General features: G+C 45.2%; 1 protein-coding gene across 2 annotated transcripts in view; it reads left to right on the plus strand.

The window, feature by feature from the left end:
- Positions 1–512: 512 nt before the first annotated feature.
- The window catches only part of RAI14 (retinoic acid induced 14), a 157,738-nt gene continuing 139,412 nt past the window's right edge, over positions 513–18,838 (plus strand). For both annotated transcript variants that reach the window (XM_084833030.1, XM_084833032.1), the window contains exons 1-2: positions 513–735; positions 16,925–17,003. In XM_084833030.1, the coding sequence (XP_084689156.1) occupies positions 16,968–17,003 (36 nt within the window). In that variant the 5' untranslated portion in view covers positions 513–735; positions 16,925–16,967. The remainder of the gene's footprint in view (positions 736–16,924; positions 17,004–18,838) is intronic.

An 18,838-nucleotide genomic window follows, 5' to 3' on the forward strand; every position in this document is an offset into this window, starting at 1 on the left:
TCTCCCCCCCCCCGCACCAGTCGCTACCATCGAGCTAACGCTGACGTGAGTACTGGGAAGTCAGTGAGTTCAGTGAGAGTTAGGGCACAATCCTATGCGTGGTTAGACACAAAGACTGTCCTACAACTCCCAGCATGCAGGCTGGGTGGGACACGCTGGGAGCCGTAGGACGTTTTTTTTCCAGTCTAAGTGTGCCTAGGCTTGCACCCTTAGGGTGCAATCCTATGCATGTTTAGACGGAGAAAAGTCCTACAACCTCCAGCATGCCCCAGCCTGCACGGTTGGCTGGGGAGTGCTGGGAGTTGTAGGACTTTTCTCCGTCTAAACTTGCGTAGGATCGCGCCCTTGGAGACTTCCCCAGAAAAATCGCGGCCCCAACCTCTCGCTCGCCTCCCTCTCCGGGGGCTACGGAGCCCCTCCGACCCCTGAGCCGCCGCCAGGGGCGCTGGAGAGCAACCCCGAGAGAGCCAACCGGCCGCGAGGCCGCCCGCGCGAGGATTGGATCGAGGCGCGCCGCCACGTGACCGGCCTCCCGAGCGCTGCGCCCCGGCGCCGAGGCGGGGCAGCGGCCGGCGGCGCCTCCCGCCGCGCTCACGTGAGCTCGTGGTGATGTCAGCCCCCTGCCAGGCTCCGCCCCCCTCCCCGAGCCGGAGCGCTTCGGAGGCTGAGGCGCCGCTGCGGCTGCGGAGCGCGGGCGAGCGACTGTGGCCCGCGGCCGTCCCGCGCCTCTGTGAGGTGAGTGGGACCTGCCGAACTTCTGCCTGCCCTCGCCCGCGTTTCTGTGGAAATGGCTCCCGCCTCTCTCCCTCCTCTCTCTTCCCCGCTCTCCGCCGGCGCTCTGCTGCTTTTGTTGCGCGGAGCCGGGCGCGTTAACTCCGGGGGGTTGCGGGGCGCGGACGGACCCCTGACTGCTGCGAAGGAAAGGAGGGGAGGGGAGGGAGAGAGCGAGCAAGAGGCAGCCGATGAATGGGAGCATTGTCTTGGCTGGCCTCAGAAAAGATTTGGGGTGCTGGAGGCAAGGGCGGGCGGGCGGGCAGGCGGCGGCATGTGTGTTCCGTGGGCTAGTATCCAGTGTTAGTCCTACTAAGAGTAGACCCATTGAAACGAATGGGGCGTAGGTTAGCCTTGACGAACTCGGAGTAGACCCACTGAAATGAATGGAAGTTAAGTCAGTCATGACGAACCGATGTGTCACTCCTTTCAGTGGGTCTACTCGAAGTAGGACCAACATCGGATACCACCCCGTATGTCGACTTACAAGGGGAAATGGGCCTTTCTCAACCTGGCGCCTTCTAGTATGTGTTGGACTCCAACCCCCATCATCCACAGCTAACGCATCTGGAGGACCCTGGGTTGGGAAGACGGGTTATATGGGGGACAAGGGCTTGGAAGGAAGGAAGGACCTGGAGATGGGGGGAATGCAGCGAACGGGGTTAGCTCTTTTCTGCTTTCTCCTTGTCCGTTTGGTTCCGTGAAGTTAAGCAGATGGGAAGGCTACAGATAAATTACTGTATGCCCATGCATGTACACACTCAGCTGGAAGGGGTTTTAAAGCTGCCGTCTCCCTCTAATGTTCTTCTTTATGATTCAAATCAGCCTTTAGATTCTTTTGCACCATCTGTGGGAGGCCTGTCTGTCTTTGCCAACCTGAGAAAAAGGGGGAAAGTTCCTCCAAGAAAGGAACAGGGGAAGCTGGAAGTTCTGACCGAAGGAGGAGAAGGAGAGTACCTTTATTTCTTTTGATTCCCAACCCCACAAACCAACCCAGAACCTTTTCTACTGATGCATTTTCCTTTGGAATACCTCTTCCACTGAGTCAATGGAACCCCTAGAGAAGACCTCCCCCCCACCTCCAAATCTTGTAGTCTTTGCTGTGGTCTAGACCCACCAGAGCTTTGGAAAGTTGACAGTTCTGCAGCTTACCTGTGAGTCATAATCACTGGGCAAGCCATAAGGGCTAAAGAAATCAAATTATTTGGATTTATCTCCTCTGCCAAGGTAGCCTCTGAGCAGGATTTCATCTTGTCTGGAAGGAATGATCCCATTGAAGGGATCAGTTCAGTATTAGCCGGTCTATCACACCTCCCAAGGTGGTTTATCCTTCCAAGGTGCTTATATCTAATTTCTTAATGTGGGTGAGCATGTTTAAACCTTTTTTTAATGGATATTTTACCCATGTGTACCATTTCCACACTGGTGAATTAGGAGCCTAGTAGAAAGCAAAGGAAACAGCTATAATTGATGAAAAACTATCTTTGTACTCTAGCTCACAAAATGCAATACTTTGGACTGTGCCAGTAAAGGATAGGAACCTCTCCATCTTTTCGTACGCTGCTTACTCAGTGAGAAACATAAAGCCATACATGTATAAGAAATTCAGGAAATGTGCAAATTAGATGGTATTGGAGGGAGGCACTTTCCTCTCTTTCTGATGTATATTTACAACAGTTGTAATCTCTGATTGTGTGGTGGCTTTACACTAGGTTCTCAATTGGACTGGGCTGAGTTGAAGGGGGTTATCACTTAAGAGTAGTTCCACTAATATTTCAGCAAACAAGGGTTTTTTTTGGCATTTTTTCACTCAAACGTATGACACTGTGGACTGTTACACTTGTACCTCAGGGGAGTCTCATTTCACACACTACATAGCAACAAGTCTGGGTTTTCTTCTGGGGGAACCACAGCAAATCTTGCTTGAGCTTGCATGATGCACGTTTTATCAGACATCTTTGTCACATTCGCACACTTAAGTGTACACCTAAACATGTGATGAGGAAAGAGGCACATGAAACAGTTTATTATTACATTTATATTGTACCTATTTTCCTCTTGCAAGCAACCCAAGGTGGCTTATGTTTTCCTCCTCTCCATTTTGTCCTCACAGCAACCCTGTAAGGTAGGTTAGGCTGAAGGTCAGTGACTGGCCTAAAGTCACCCAGTGAGTGTCATGGGTGAGCAGGGACTAGAACCCGGTTCTCTGAGTCCTAGTCCAACCCTCTAACTGTTACATGATACTGGCTGTGTGTGGAAGTCATTGTGTGTTGAATCCAGCCGTTACTGGGATGTGAAAGAGCATTCCCCCCTTCCCACTCTAGCTTTTTAGTAAATGTTGGTGGAAGTGTGGACAAGTTTCTGCAGGGACAGCCAGATTCTTGATGATTGCTGGGCTACAAAGGAACAAGGATGCTTGATTTGGTGGTTTTCAACCATCTTTTCACCTTGCTGTTTGGTGTTGAGCCAAAATATGCATTTCATGGTTGGCAAATACAGCAGTGAGGCTAAATGGAGTGTGCTTGGCAGAATGTTAATAGCACAAGGCTTCTAACGGTAACTGTTGATCTTGGGACACACACACAGGACCAAACAGCAATAGGTGACTTTAACCTTGATCATTAAAAAAAAGAAGTTTATTTCATTTTGGGGGGAAGGGGATACCGTTACCCTTCCCATGTATTGCCTTTCCAGTTGCCATATTGGATTGCTTCTCGAGTTACTGGCATTTCGTAACACGGAAACACTTTTAGGGCACAAGCCTATTGGTTGCACCCTGGGTACTTGTAAGCCCCCAGACCCGGAGGTTTACGAGTATCCTATGCAGAGTGGGGAATGTCTTGCACTTACAGTGCTACATTTAAGCTAGACTGGCAACTTTGCCTGTCTAGGGGAGGCTTGGGTGAGGGTGGGGGGAAGGAGGCTGTGATTGTGATAGGAAAAAGCATAAGCCAGCTGCCCTGGTCTCCTCCCCTCCCCACCTCCAGGAATGCCCACTTTCTCCCTCCCTGCGCTGGCTATGATGGGAAGGGGTGCGGAGTGCGGTTGCCTGGCTCCGAGTTCAAAACCCTGTCTACAGACTGTATCTAGGAAACCCAAGAATCCTATGTCCCCCAGACACTGTCTAGGGGCACAGGATAGCTGTCTTATAGATGGAGACTTTTAAAAAGGCAGACTTTTACAGTGTACTAATACATTGCGTGGTTTGATATAACATATATCAACATGTTGTAATGATAAACACAAATGTTTGCTGATTGACCCCCTCCCCCAAAGTATGCATACAATTAAAATATGCATCTGATCGCTTTAGAACAGACTTCCCCAACCTGGTGACTTCCAGATGGGTTGGTTACAACTTACATCATGGGCCATGCTGGCTGGGGATAATGGGGGTTGTCCAGCCCACTGGAGAGCATCAGGTTGGGGAAGACTGCTTTAGAATCAAGCAAAAAGATGGATGGAAAGGCTGCTATCCACTGAGTGCAGAAACAGCCCCCAGTGGACTGCGCCCAAATGGTCATTGACAGGGCTATTTTTTTTCAAACACTTTGTAAAGTAGCTCAGGAGTGTCCTCCACTGGAGAAGTTAAAATGGCTGAAATTTTATATACCTTGTGCAACTCTTTATATCTAGTATAACTTTGGCACTACCATACTGAATGTGGATGCTTATGTAGTATAATAAGCAATTGTACTGTAAAGTATTGTTTAAAGTTTGGGTTAACAAATAACATATGTATTAAAAAATAGCTGCTATTATTTCTAGAGATGCTTATTTGGCTGTCTTGGCTCATTATTCAGCAGGTGTGGTAGTGACCTGATAGGCAAGTTGAATCCTCTGGCTCCTTACAATGGCTGATTAGCTCTAGGGAAGCGGCTGATTAGCTGTAGGGAAGCCATGGGGGCCATGGCATTTGGGCTGTACGGAGAGCTTTACTTTGTCTCACTGAGTTTATCCTTGGCATCGCACCAGCCCAAAGATCTTCACCTGGATGTCATGTGGCACTTGCTCTGTTTTTGCATTTTGCTCATTTTGGGCAACTCTGCCAGTGGGTTTTTTCCCAAGCCTTGACGGTTTTTTCTTCTTACCATCATCTGTCTGCTTTTGTAGGTTATACTACTGAATTATTGTCCTTAAGTGACTGCATCCTTAAGTGTCTGTGTCCTAACTATGTACTTAGATGAACCTCCCAAGACTAAAACCCATGATTGAAACTGGGGTGAGCACCACATGACCCCTGGGCTGATTATGGTCCCCGCTGCCCCTTGTTGCCCCCCCCATAGTCAGGGAAAAAAATAAAAGAATTGATGGTTTGCCACTGAAATTCGACAGCAAACTTCTGCGCAGGCTTACTGTGGACAAATGTAGCTTGGAAATGAGGTAAATGTGTCCTCAGCAAGCTCCATAGCAGTTAAACCACCTATTTTGTTTATTTACTTTATTTCACTGCTGCGGGGTGGGGGAATCAGCCCCTCAGCTGGCTGAAGTTGCCCACCCCTGATCTAAATGAAGAGGACAGTTTCTTTTCTTTTAAAAGTTTTCTGAGAACTTCCTTTTAAGCCTGTGTAGATGGGTTTAGAACCGAAGGATACAGAATTTAAAATTGAGCTCATGTTGGGGTTGCCACCGCCTCATATGCCAAGGAACCTTGTTGCTGGCATGGAGGGTATTCCTAGTCTGGTTAAACCATAGCCCTATTCAGGCATTCATTACTCATTATTCCAATTGTGTGAGGAAGAGAGGATGGCCACATTTCCTCTCCCCCACACCCCGAATTTCAAAGCAATCTCTAACTTCCTGAGATGCTTGAACATGGGAAAGTTTCTCTCTAGCATCCACCTACTGCAGCCTTCCCCAACCTGGTGCCCTCTAGGTGTGTTGGACTGCAACTAATGGCTGGGAGTTATGGGAGTTGTAGTCCAACACACCTGGATGGCACCATTTTGGGGGAAGACTGACCTACAGTATAGTGCAGGGGAGTAAGGAAGATATTATTGTTCTTGAATGAAGAAAAAATCTGGAGATACATTTGCTGTGTTCTTCATAATCGCCATGTTTAGAACACAGACTCTTAGCTTTCTGTTTGCCTTTTTGTGGTGCACCAGTAGAGTGGTCCAGAAATCAATATTTAGGGAGCAATCCTATGGCCCCTAGACAGTGTCTGAGGGGCCATAGGATACTTCAGATTCCCAGATCAGAGACAGCGCTCTGACATCGGAGGGGGGAATCCATGATTCACCCCCCTCTCCCTTTCAGCCGGTTCAGAACTGTGCCAGCTGCCTCTCCGAGGTCGGGAGCGCAACCATGCAGAGTGGGAAAAGGGGGCATTTCAGTGGGTGGGGAGGAGACTGGAGAGGCTAGGATATGAGCTGTCCTGGTGCCTCTCCTCCCCATCTGAAATGCTTTCACTAGACTGGCAACAAAGCCCGTCTAGCAAAAACACAGGGCAGGAAGACGAGGAGGTGAAGATCGCCTCCATTGTTCCTCCCACCCTGCAGAGGATGATCGTAAGCCTCCAAGTTGGGGGCTTATAGTCATCCAGGGTGCAACCCATAGGATTGCATCCTCAGTCTACTACAAAAGATACTTCTCATAAGATGGGATAATTGGAACATTCTAAATTCACATGTTGGTAGCTTGGACTGGAATAATAGAAACCCAGATCAAGTAGCAATCAATAATCCTATACAAGTAAAAGGGAAATGGGCTAAGGGGTTCCCCCTTTAGGTTTGGCACATTCTTCTATGTGAGTGAAAATGAACAAGGGCTGACACATCATGTGCAGGCTTCAAGTTTTCCAGTGAGCAGTAGGCTTGATAGAAGGTGCTGCAGCTTTTGTTTGACTGGAGGGGTAGTTGCATGATAGATTTGACAAGGCTGGATATTCAGGTTGGCAGTACAGCGGTGCAAGAGTTGAGCCTGTAGCTAATTGATGAAGCAACCCACACTGTCAGTAGAACTTACATCTGAAGATAAAAAAACTGGGTTAGTGGCTCAGAAGGAACGTTACTGTTTAATGAACTGAGAGGAGAGGCCATGTTGGGGGGACAGGGAAACCTTTTGGAGAATTCTTATGCTGACCTTTTACGAGAGGGGATTGTTGGCTTTTGCTTGTGCAAGTGGAGCGAAATGACTCTCTTTGAAAGGTTTCTTTACCAGTGGTGCATAGAAGAGATGTCGGTGGTGTCTTCCTAGTTCTATAACAGTGGAAGCAAAGGTGTTCTTGATACTGAATTATGGGAATAGCTGATATTTTCCTAAAAGCTGGTCTTGTTGGATGTACCTGTTTGGATGTGCCCAGGAAAGCATGGCCTATTGCAGGGATGGGGAAGCTGCTAGAGAAAGGCTGCCTTTTTCTAGTGCTGGCAAGAGAAAACTGCTCTTATCTTGAGTTGGTGACATCAGGGGGCAGGGCTATGGGGGAAGGGGTTTCATGTGGGAGGAGCCCGCCCCCAGGCATTGCTCTGGCACAAGCCAGCGTGATGCCCTGTTTGTGAAGGAACTGCTGGAGGACCCATACCCTACCAGCACATTTGAAGTGAGCGAGGCAGAGGTTGTGAAGGGTTTGCGTTGTGTGTCTGATCCGCTTTCATAACAGTTGTGTGGATGTTCCTGAGGGAACTAACAGGATCTGAAGATCAGTTTACTGAGCTGACTGGCCTTTCCAGGATTCCCATACTGGGAAGGAGTTGTGCAGAAGCCATTTGGCTATGACAGACTTTCCCAAGCTGGCTGGGGGTGATGGGAGCTATAGTGAATGCATCTAGGGGGCACCACCTTAGGGGGAAGGCTGTCCCATAGGAGTCAGTTGTGAAGGTCTTCTGTGCTACATTAAATTAATGGGAAGAGTGATCCAAAGGAGTGTGTGAACATCTCTCTGCATCATCCCATTCTAGGTGTCCATTTGGCTCAGTGAGACTGTACTGTATCCTTGTTAGACTTTCAAAACCTTCACATGTCGGTTATGTGTGGAGGTTCCCATTACAACCATTTCTCTGCTTCAAACCCGTCTACGTGTCTTGGGTCTCCTGTGTGTTTCTGGGAAGGAAACCATGTTAAAACCCATGTGTATGTATGTGCATGCCAGCTTTTTTGCACACATCTGTTTCACTGCAGGTGGGGTTCATGCTTTTTTGTACATGGGAATGTTTTCCATGGGAAAAATTGTAACGTTTGGAGTTGCCGTTGATAATCTGAGAGTTTAACCTTGTTAAGGGACATCATTGTGTTTTGTGCATTTTAAAGGGAAGCCACTTCCAAGGGTCTTTTTTTAAGAGACACAAACAACCAAATTGTTCACTTGGATCTGAGCTGAGAGTATCAGTCGACTTGTATACATATTCTATTTACTCTTTCCTTTATCTCTGAAGCTGGAAAATTGCATGTACTTTATTAAATCATCTAATGGTCTAATTATATTGGTACTGATTTTTTAAGAATCTAAGTCTGCAGAAATACCTACTGATGAATTGCTGTGGATACCCCCATGTTTCATCATTCTTCAAATGTTAAAGATTATTTCATTTTCTTTGGCAAATGTGCATTTGCCCTGGTTCAGCACAGCTTAATACACTGGTCTCTTCTCTGTTAATACTGCCGGAATTGAATTCTTTAAGAATGTAATTCTCTAATGCATACAGAGAGATCCATCCCTTCTTGTTTTACAGAGGCTTCCTGCATCTTCTATAGCTGGAGGATCACAGGAATTAGGAGGCACTAATTCTAGTCTTATGATCTTGTCTCTGCAGTGGGAAGATAACAGAAATGTGCAGGTTTATATATATATATGTGTGTGTGTGTATACAAACGCATATAAGTGTTTGCACACGCATGCGTACATATATTGCACATGCACGCACTCATGCACTTGGAAACCTGGTATTTCTCCAGTTCACTTAAAATGCCCACTGTTAAGACAGACAGGTTCCATGCAGGGTTGATTTGATTTAAATCAAATTGATTTAAATCATGATTTAAATCGCTTCTCTGAAGGACTCAGTTTTAGTTAAATAACTGTTTAAATCTCTAGTGAGGAAGATTCTATTTAATCATCATTTTTAGTAGAAGTACATTATTGTTTAAAGTAACCTTAATAAATATTCAGAGATATAGTTTTCTTTAGAAGGTAGGTACATACTGAGGAATTATTCTGAATTGTTTTGAGATAAATTTTCATTAAAAAATGGGATAACTTGGTCATTTTAGTACTAAAGCAGAATGAACTTGTGAAGTCATTCAGGAGATGAACCAACTCCAACTGTTGAATTAATCATGATCTTTTTGTCATGATGTGCCAAAATCACCACCGCCACCAAACAGGCTTTTAAATTGTTCTAATAAGATTGCTAAAGAAGAAAACTAACCAGAAGAATAAACAAAACAACAACATTAACAAAACATGCGCATAGATTTTTGTGGAGGATGCACGCAACAGAAGTTTCCTCAGGAGTCAGGACTGCATGAATATGTTCTGTTCACTTTTGGTTTCACTTTTCTATTCCCCTCCCCTATCCACTCCATTTATATCCAGACTCCTCCTCCTTGTTCAGATCAACTCCATCTCCCCAAATTCTCTATTCTCTATCTTTGCACTTAGAGAGAGGCAAGGTCGTGAGAGAGAGTGAGAGAGAGAGAGCATGCACTTCTGTACAGCACCTGCATTGCAGAATAGGACTGATCACGTTATCTCCCATCTCCATAAACTGTTGTTATCATATTCATGGAATACAGTGAAGTTGTATAATTAGTATTCATGAAGATATCTTTGACCTAGGTTCTTTTTTATTAGTTGTTTTAAGAAAATTTAGAGATCTGATTTAAATCAAATCAATCCAATCAAAATTTTTAAAAATCCAATTTAAATTGAAAACATTTTTTAATTTTTTTAAAAGTCACTGATTTTTATCAACCCTGGTAGCATGTGGCAGAAGGGCCTAGTTTTCTTGTGTTGGGATTGTTGGCTTTGCTCACTTTACAAGTATCCCTAAGTATGTGGGTTTATCTTTTACTTGTGGGAGTGAATGGAAAGCCTTCACTTTTATGGGAGAAAGTAAGGGAATGCACTTGGGGACTCCACTGGAGCAAGGATTAAATCTGCTTCTGGAACTATACCAGCTCATGTCTTCATAGTACCATCTTCATTTCTGTTTCTTTATTGTGCTAGAGTCTAGTGAAATGGGAGTGTGTGTGTTTGTGTGCACATGCCATTGTGTTCTGAGAAATGGTCTCTGCATTCACTGAATGCATGGAGAAGGTAGAGGGGCTGTGCCCATTGACCTCAGCCCTAGTGTAAATGTGCCCCTCAGTTCTGCCTTCTGATCTCTTATCTGTTTGGCATAAGGCCGGAATGTGCACAGCTGTACATGCATAAGCTTTTCCATGTGATTGGGAAAAACCCAATTGCACAGGGTTCGCCACCCAATGCGAGTTCAGCTGTACGTGTGGAGGGCCACTTCTGAAAAGCTGTAAGAAGGCTTCAGAAAACATGGAAATGACATTTGATCATGTAAATGTCTAGTGAAATGGTTAGATCACCTGTTTTGTTAGATTCTAAAATATTATACGTCATATTATAAAATATTATACGATCATGTGGATCCACAGTTGGCTACAGAATCGGACTCAAAGAGTGCTTATCAATGGGACCTTCTCAAGCTGGGGAGAGGTAACGAGTGGGGTACCGCAGGGCTCAGTCCTGGGCCCAGTGCTCTTCAATATTTTTATTAATGACTTGGAGGAGGAGGTGCAGGGAATGCTGATCAAATTTGCAGATGACACAAAATTGGGAGGGATAGCTAATACTTTGGAAGACAGAAACAAAATTCAAAGTGATCTGGATAGACTGGAGTGCTGGGCAGAAAACAACAGAATGGCATTTAATAGGGACAAATGCCAAGTTCTGCACCTAGGAAAAAGAAACCAAATGCACAGTTACAAGATGGGGGATACGTGGCTCAACCACACTACGAGCGAGAAGGATCTTGGAATTGTCGTCGATCACAAGCTGAATATGAGCCAACAATGTGATGTGGCTGCAAAAAAGGCAAATGCTATTTTGGGCTGCATTCATAGAAGCATCGCTTCCAAATCCCAGGAAGTACTAGTTCCCCTCTACTCAGCACTGGTTAGGCCTCATCTGGAGTACTGTGTCCAGTTCTGGGCACCACACTTGAAGAAGGATGCAGACAAGCTGGAGAGGGTTCAAAGGAGGGCAACAAAGATGATCAGGGGACTGGAAACAAAGCCCTATGAAGAGAGACTGAAAGAACTGGGCATGTTTAGCCTTGAGAAGAGAAGACTGAGGGGAGAGATGATAGCACTCTTCAAGTACTTGAAAGGTTGTCACAGAGAAGAAGGCCAGGATCTCTTCTTGATCATCCCAGAGTGCAGGACACGGAATAATGGGCTCAAGTTACAGGAAGCCAGATTCCGACTGAACATCAGGAAAAACTTCCTGAGTGTCAGAGCAATACGGCAATGGAACCAATTACCTGGGGAGGTGGTGGGCTCTCCCACACTGGAGGCCTTCAAGACGAGGCTGGACAGCCATTTGTCAGGGATGCTCTGATTTGGATTCCTGCATTGAGCAGGGGGTTGGACTCGATGGCCTTGTAGGCCCCTTCCAACCCTACTATTCTATGATTCTATGATAAGAACTGACACAGATATATACATAATAGGAAGTGACACAACAGAAGTAGCTTATTCATATTTAGGTATCTATATTTAGGTATGAGAGCCAGTGTAGTGTAGTGGTGAGAGTGACGGACTGGGAGCCGGGAGATCCAGGTTCTAGTCCCCACTTGGCCATGGAAGCTCACTTGGTGACTTTGGGCCAGTCACAGACTCTCAGCCCAACCTACCTCACAGGGTTGTTGTTGTGAGGATACAACGGTGAGGAGGAGGATAATGTAAGCCGCCTTGAGTTCCTTGCGAGAGGGAGAAAGGCGGGGTATAAATGCAATAAATAAATAGGTATCGGGCTTCCAGCAAAGACCAGCAGAAGATGCTTCAGATTGTCAAAGACAAAATTTACATGTGGACAACTTTGGGAAATCCTACGAAGAAGGCACAGGTTTTAAGCTTGTGCTGTAAACCTTCATGGATTGGCCTGTTTCAGATGTAATGCTGATCCATGGTTTAGCATTACATGAATAAGCAGAAGTGAGCTTTGGGCTTGTGCAGCAGGAGGAGATTGGAAGTAACTGCTTCCTGTTTTAAACAAACCAGAGTTCCTTGTTACGTCCAAACTGGGGAAGCTGATTAGTTTAAGCCAGGGGTGTTGAACCTCTTTCAGTGTGAGGGTGAATTCAATTTCGGAGAAATTTGTGAAGGCTGCATCCTGGTGGTGGGTGGGGCCAAAGGCAAAAGGGGGACCAAAAAACCAAAATTACCACCATATTTTAGCTTAAAGTTTTTACTGCCAATAGCTAAAACTTAGGAGAGGCATTTCAACCTTTTTAGAATGGTGTGGGGTGGATGTGCAAAATCTGGAAAAGCACCAAATGAACAGCAGGCAGGGAAAGGGGGTGGTGGCCAGGAAAAGGGCATCGCCATCTGGGGAACCCTAGGCAGGCCAGACTTGGCTTGCAGGGCTGAGGTTTCCCACCTCTAGTGTAACCCATGGCTTGATCAAGCTATGGTTTCTTGACCTGGCTTTTTAACCAACCATTATTTAAATCAAGGGTAGGCAACCCAGTGCCCTCCGGATGTTTTGGATTACAAATCCAGTAATAGGCCATCTTGGCTGAGGCTGATAGGAATTGTAATCCAAAACATCTGGAAGAACTAGGTTTCCTACTCCAGCTTTAAACTAACTAGAGTTTCTCCTGTTCACACATAATGAAGAACTCTGGTTAGTTTAAAAAAGGAAGCAGCTGCTTCTGATTTTCTGCAGGCAGCTGTGCCAGAGGATAGGGGCATGTGAACCCAGAACTACTTGTCTGCCATAGTTTTAGTGTTATGTCTGAAACAGGCACTTGGGTTTGAACTTTTTTAAAACTTGGAATAACAAAACATAGTCACAGATACTTCCTTAACAATACAGAAATCCACTGTTTGCTTTATTTCCTGGTCTGCATAGAGATACTAGCTTATATTTTTAGCCTTTAGGCAAAATGTTTCATTTCTTCCTTCGCACTAACAGCCACAAGGCACTGTGCAACTATTCCATCTTTTCTTTCTTAATGGGTTTTCCTCAGTAAGAGAAAAGTTGTAAGAAGCAGTGGGAGAACATGGGATTATGAGTGGAAAACAAGGACGTCTGGAACCCCTGTAAAATTCCATGAATGCGGCTGAGCAACGGCATGATAAATGGCTTGTCTGGAACCACCCTCAGCCCCCCCCATCTACTTTAATACAGTTTCCAGCTTCCCCAAGCCGTAAATGGTTTCAGAGACAGCTGAGAAAGACTCACTTGTCCTTGTAAGAATGGAGAGTACTACAGACTTGTGGTGTCTTTTGCAATATATGTTGATTTACAGCTGTATGAGTTAATCAGGCAGGACTGGTCTTTAAAGAGGCATCTGTTTCCTCGAAGCATCAACCTAGGGACTTCCCAAGGTTGGCTTATTTTTAATTTTTATTTTCCTTCCAAGGAGCTCAACATAATGGATTGAACACAGAACTGGGATCCATAATGATTCTTCCGGGGGACTTCTGCATCCCCCCCCCCCCCCGCAGCCTCCTGCTTACCCCCCGGAGAAGATTTTTAGGGTGCGTGGAATGCCACAGGGGAAAGGAGAGGTTGGCTTCTTGCCAGCTAGCTCCAAAACGCCTCTGCCCAGATACAGAGCCGTCTCTGTTTCCCCTTTTGCTAGCATCTGCTGAAGCTGGGTATAGTCTTGTGAATCATGGACAGATAAGATATTGTCTGCTACTTCAACCCTTCTATCAGAAATATGCTTCCTGCCTGCTGTGGAAAGGGGAGCAATTGGATCCCAGCTGGCGCTGGGCGCCACCTCTGTCTAATTTAAAGAACTGGCCACTGTTGTCTCCAGTCCCACATTTGACCTGGACAAAGCTGAGCCTCATCTATTTACTCTGAGCTGGAGGCATGGACCATAAGGGAAGAAGCTGCTACCTCTGTGGAGGCAAATATTTGGTAGCTGTCAAAATGCACTGCTCTGTGAGGTGTCTTCCTTTGCTGTGGTTTTGAGGAGAGCATTTTCCACTTCACAATTGCTTGGTTACACTTTGGAGGGTAGCTCATGTTAGTCACTGCTGGTCTTGTCAAAACTGTCAGTGTAGAATACAGGTTTCTAAACACATGAGTCGTGACAAAATTGATTCTCCAGGGAAGGTGGCAAGATTCCCATTTGGATTTGTTTTTCGTGCCTCAGGGTCATGCAGGGGCATTGATACTTCAAAGGACATGCTTATCTCAAGTAAAAGGACACATTTAATGAGGCCCTTCTCATTTGCCCACCTGTGAGAGAAGTTAGGTAGGTTACCACATGTGAGAGGGCCTTCTTTGCAGTGGCCCCACACCTCTGGAATAAGTTGCCATTGGGGGTCCACCATGTTCCAACATTGTAGGCTTTTGAAAAGGCCTTGAAAACCTGTTATTTTACTCTGGCCTCCTAACATGATTGCTTTTGTTGCTGGTTTTGTTGTTGGTTTTATTGCTGTTTCTCTTGTATTTGTACTGTTTTTCTTGTTCTTAGTATCATACTGGTTTTATGTATTTTATTGCTGTATGCCACCTTGGGAGAGCTTCTGCCCTGAAAGGTGGCCAAGAAATATTTTAAATAATAAACAAACAAACAAATAATATGTCAGCTTCGTAAACACAGAAGTTGTTAGCCTGCTTTTTTACCCATAAGGGTGGCTTGCAGAGGAGGGAGGGAACGCTTCGGCCCTCCTCTGGCACCCTGCTGCAGAAGTTGCCTGGCTTAGTCCCTGGTATCTTCCCTTAGAAAGGAGGCCTGGGAAAGATCCCTGCCTGAATCACTGTGGAGCCTCAGTTGGCTAGAGATGATGGGAATTATAGCCCAGCCCATCAGGAGGGCACCAGGGTGGGGAAGGCTGGAGTAGACAGTACTGGACTAGATGGTCCAAACAGTTTGACCTGACGTAAGGCAGCTTCCCATGTTCCTCCTTGGCATCCAGCATAGAAACCAGGCGGGATGCCAGAGGAGACACAGAGTGCTCTATCCATCTTCTGCTTCCTGCCTGCTCACTCACCTTCATGGAATTTCATGTCGCCTCTGGCAGCCAGGCAAGAGCTTAAATACAAAACTGGCATACAGACATCTTCATGGCTTGGCGTCTAGAAGTGATGACTTTTGCTGAGTGACTGGGCCACCAGAGGTATCCCTCCACAGATCCACTTCCATTTCTCCTCCTATCACCTTGCATATTCAGCTGCTGATCACTAAGTATAGAGTGATCCAGTTACATACATGCAAAGGTAAACTGGACCTGAGAATTCAGACTACACTTGGTCCCTAGTCTTAAAATAGCCAGATCTGCTTGTAAATACTCATTTCCTGATGCATCTAAACCCAGAAAGGCACAAGACCAGTGTCCATATTTTTATGTTCTCTCCCGTTCTTACAGGTCACTTAAAAAAAAGCTTATTGGATATTTAGTTTCACTGAATTATCCTTGTTAATTTTGCTATTCATGAATAGGCGTTTTCCTTGCCAAGTAGCACTTGACTAGTTTTGGTGTGTTTAACAATGCAGGATTTCATTTTTTGATGGAAGAACAGGAATAACCTCCTGGTAAAGGCATGCAAGGTTGTGCAACTATTTGATTCTTTTGGCACACAGCTTTAGTCATGTTACATTTACATGCAGCTTGTGTGTGTGTAACCCTTACTTCTGACTCCACAAAGTTTTTGTCTTTGCTTCAGGCTTACAGTGTAAGGTTACTGTTGTGTATCCCTTATGTTGTGAGGGCTAGAGATACATTTAATACACTACATTTTTTACAGTTAATGTAAAGTGTGGATGTGAATGCGTGCATCATATAAATAAGCTCATCAAAGACGCAGGATTGGCTTCAGCTTCCCATCCTGTTAATACTTAGTGGCAAACCTGGGTGTATTATATACACCAGGTCTGTTATTCCTGGACATGTCTGTGGATTAAAATACACCCTTGTGGCATTGTTCTTGCATTGCCCTCCACATGTAGCCTTCCCCAACTTGTCACCATTCAGATGCATTGGACTACAACACCCGTCATGTTGGCTGGGGGGTGATGATATTTGTAGGCCAACACATCTGGAGAGCGGTTCTGGAATACCTTCCCCAGAGAGGCTTGCCTGGTACTTATATTGTGATCTTTTCAGGTTTTTGTGAAGACATTTTTATTTTCCCCAGAATTTTTAGTCCTTCAGCTTTAAAAAATTGCTTTAGGACGCAGTCCTATTGATTGCATCCTTGCTGCTTGGAAGCCTCTGAGACTTCTGGGATTCCTTCTGGGCTGAAGCCAGCAGGGTAGAAGGAGCAACAGACGTGATCTTCGCCTCCATGTTTGGTGATTTTCGCTAGATGAGTTTTTTAGCTTGTCTAACGAGGGCACTTCAGAGGGGGAGGGAAGGAGGCTGGAGGAAGCTCAGGATAAACCGTATCCTGGTCTCCTGCCCTTCCCACCCCCTGGAACACTCCCTTTCCTCCCCTCAGAAGCTGCTTTTCCAATGTTGGAGATGCAGCCAGTGCAGTTCTTCCTGTGCTGGCTGCGAGGGAGCAGGGTCGGGGGTCAGGTCTCCAACTCCCTCTGCTGAGGTCGGAGCACTGTCTCTGAACAATCCTGTGGTCCCTGGGGTGCTCACCAGGGACCATAGGATTACTCTCCTAGTGTACCTTTTTGATCTTTTGTACTGCTGCTGGCTTTTATCTCGTTTTTATTTTGGTTCTGTTTTAAACTTACTCTCTTTTATTATTATGTATTTTATGGACCTGAGTTTTGTTTTGTGAACCGCCTAAAGAGCTTTGGCTAATTGGCATATAGAAATGTAATAAATAAATAAAATATATCAGGAATTTGTGTAGGTTAATAGGTGAATTTCAGGAATATTGGTGAAACAATAGCTTTTGTCCAAAACTATGTGCTCCAATTTAAGAGGATGGGACACATGCCTATTGAATTTAGGTGGAATGTAGTTGGAAACTTACATATGTATTTCCCCCTTTTTTGTTTAGGTATTGAAAACATCTTAGGTTTGAAAGTTTGAATGGAATAAACATGAAGAGCTTGAAAGCAAAGTTCAGGAAGAGTGATGTAAGTATGCAATGGCCCAGTGTGGTTGACTGTTAGTCTTCACTGTGGAAACATTCCTTCGCTCCCACCTTGATAAAGCTGTAAGTTAATGAACTACGAGGGTGGAAATGATAACACTTGTAAAATGTGACTGGAGGGAGTAAGAGGACTTGAAACTGTTTCTGTTCTAGAGCAGTATTATGCGTTTCTTTAACTGTACCAAATCATACGCTTTTGCTTAAACTGAATTTTGGTTCACATTGGATCAAGATGTTGATCAGGTCATTGCATGGATGAGACCCCACTAGGAGTCCCACGTAACTTTATCTGAGCTTTCTTAATGTAGGAGCAAGATAGAAGTGCTTTTACAGCTACCCAGAAATTGCAACACTGCCAGAACTCCCAAAATTCGGGCGTTGCTCAGGGCTTTTTCAGTGCCTTTCCTGTTAGAAGCCACCCCTGATGACCAGCTATCCCTACTGCAGGGAAGTGGAAACCACCAACAATTGGCTCTCTCTCATATTTGGAGATCTCAGTTGATGGTCTTTTGGGAGTTTCAGCCTCTGCTTATCTCTAACTCTTGCTGCAGATGGCTGGGCCCAGAGGAGTTGCAGGGTGTGCTGTTAGCCATAAGGACAGGCTAGTGCAGTGTGACCTTGCAGATGTTTCTGAGTATATCTTCCGGAGATCTGAAGTCATTCACTGAGTCATGTGTGGGATGTAGATAGTGTCCAAATCCAGGCCTGTCATCAGACTCATTTAGGCGGCTGCAACTGATTATGTAGTGTGTCTCAGCAATGTATTGGTTCCCCATTGTACAATAGAAATGATGACCTATGCTCAGGGGATTCTTTCAAGGGTTGTGAAGAAATGTACATTCCAAAGTGTCATTATACATAATATGTGTGTATTAAGATGCTTAACTAAATTTGGCCTTCAGTGTGAGCAACTGCTTTGTACCCGCTCGTTCAGATGAACCGTCGCTGGGTGATCTTTCACAGCTGAGAAGAAGAGAAATAGATATGTATGAAGGCTGATTTTGTTGCTGCATGTAGCCTCCCCCCCATCCCCCCGAAACACAGTAATTTGTAGAAGTTTCTGTACAGATGTTTGCCTCTTACTTTATTTGGCATCTTTCCTTAACTAAACAACCTCTAGATCTGTGCATGGCTTACATAAGACTTTAACATTTTTCACCCTTACAAAAGGGAAGGAAAAACAATACTACAGATTGCACAAACAGTCATTACAGCTGATAGTTTGATGGTGGTCCTCTTGGTTGGAGGAAAAGCCACAAACTACTAGCCATTGTTTGCTTCCTGGCTGATGGGTTGGGCCAGAGTGTCCTTCCTCTCACCCCTGTCTGAACTAGCATAAAAATGGGATGTTCTCTTGATTTGCAATATTTTGGTAAAGAAGCTTTAAAAAATAACAATGGATTACTTCCTCTCTGACCCTGTGCTTGTAAAAATGGAATATCCCTAAGTCAGTGGAAAAAGCTGATTGGAAAGCCACATGGTGGCTTTAAAAAGGAAAAAAGTTAAGCATCGTTATGTCTTATAGAAAGCGCAACATACACTAATGGTCCTATCTACCAGTTAATATATTTAAACTTAAAAATAGTTAGATGTTTCAGCTTCTGCCTTCAATCCTCAGCCTTTTCAGTAAAAGAGGTTCTCTTGGGGAGTGAGGCTGGGAAAGGGCCATTTCACGCATCATGTAGCAGCCAACTCAAGTTAGTTTCCAACAGGGACAGGAAGCCGCTGCAGCCAATTGTGGCTCATTGACAAGTAGAACTACATGATGCCTCTATTTTGTTTCATTCATATGTTGGATGTGTCATGATGGCTATGTAT

This window comes from Heloderma suspectum, chromosome 2, assembly GCF_057233095.1.
Source record: "Heloderma suspectum isolate Gila_16-S chromosome 2, 16-S_ref, whole genome shotgun sequence".
Taxonomy (NCBI): Eukaryota; Metazoa; Chordata; class Lepidosauria; order Squamata; family Helodermatidae; genus Heloderma; species Heloderma suspectum.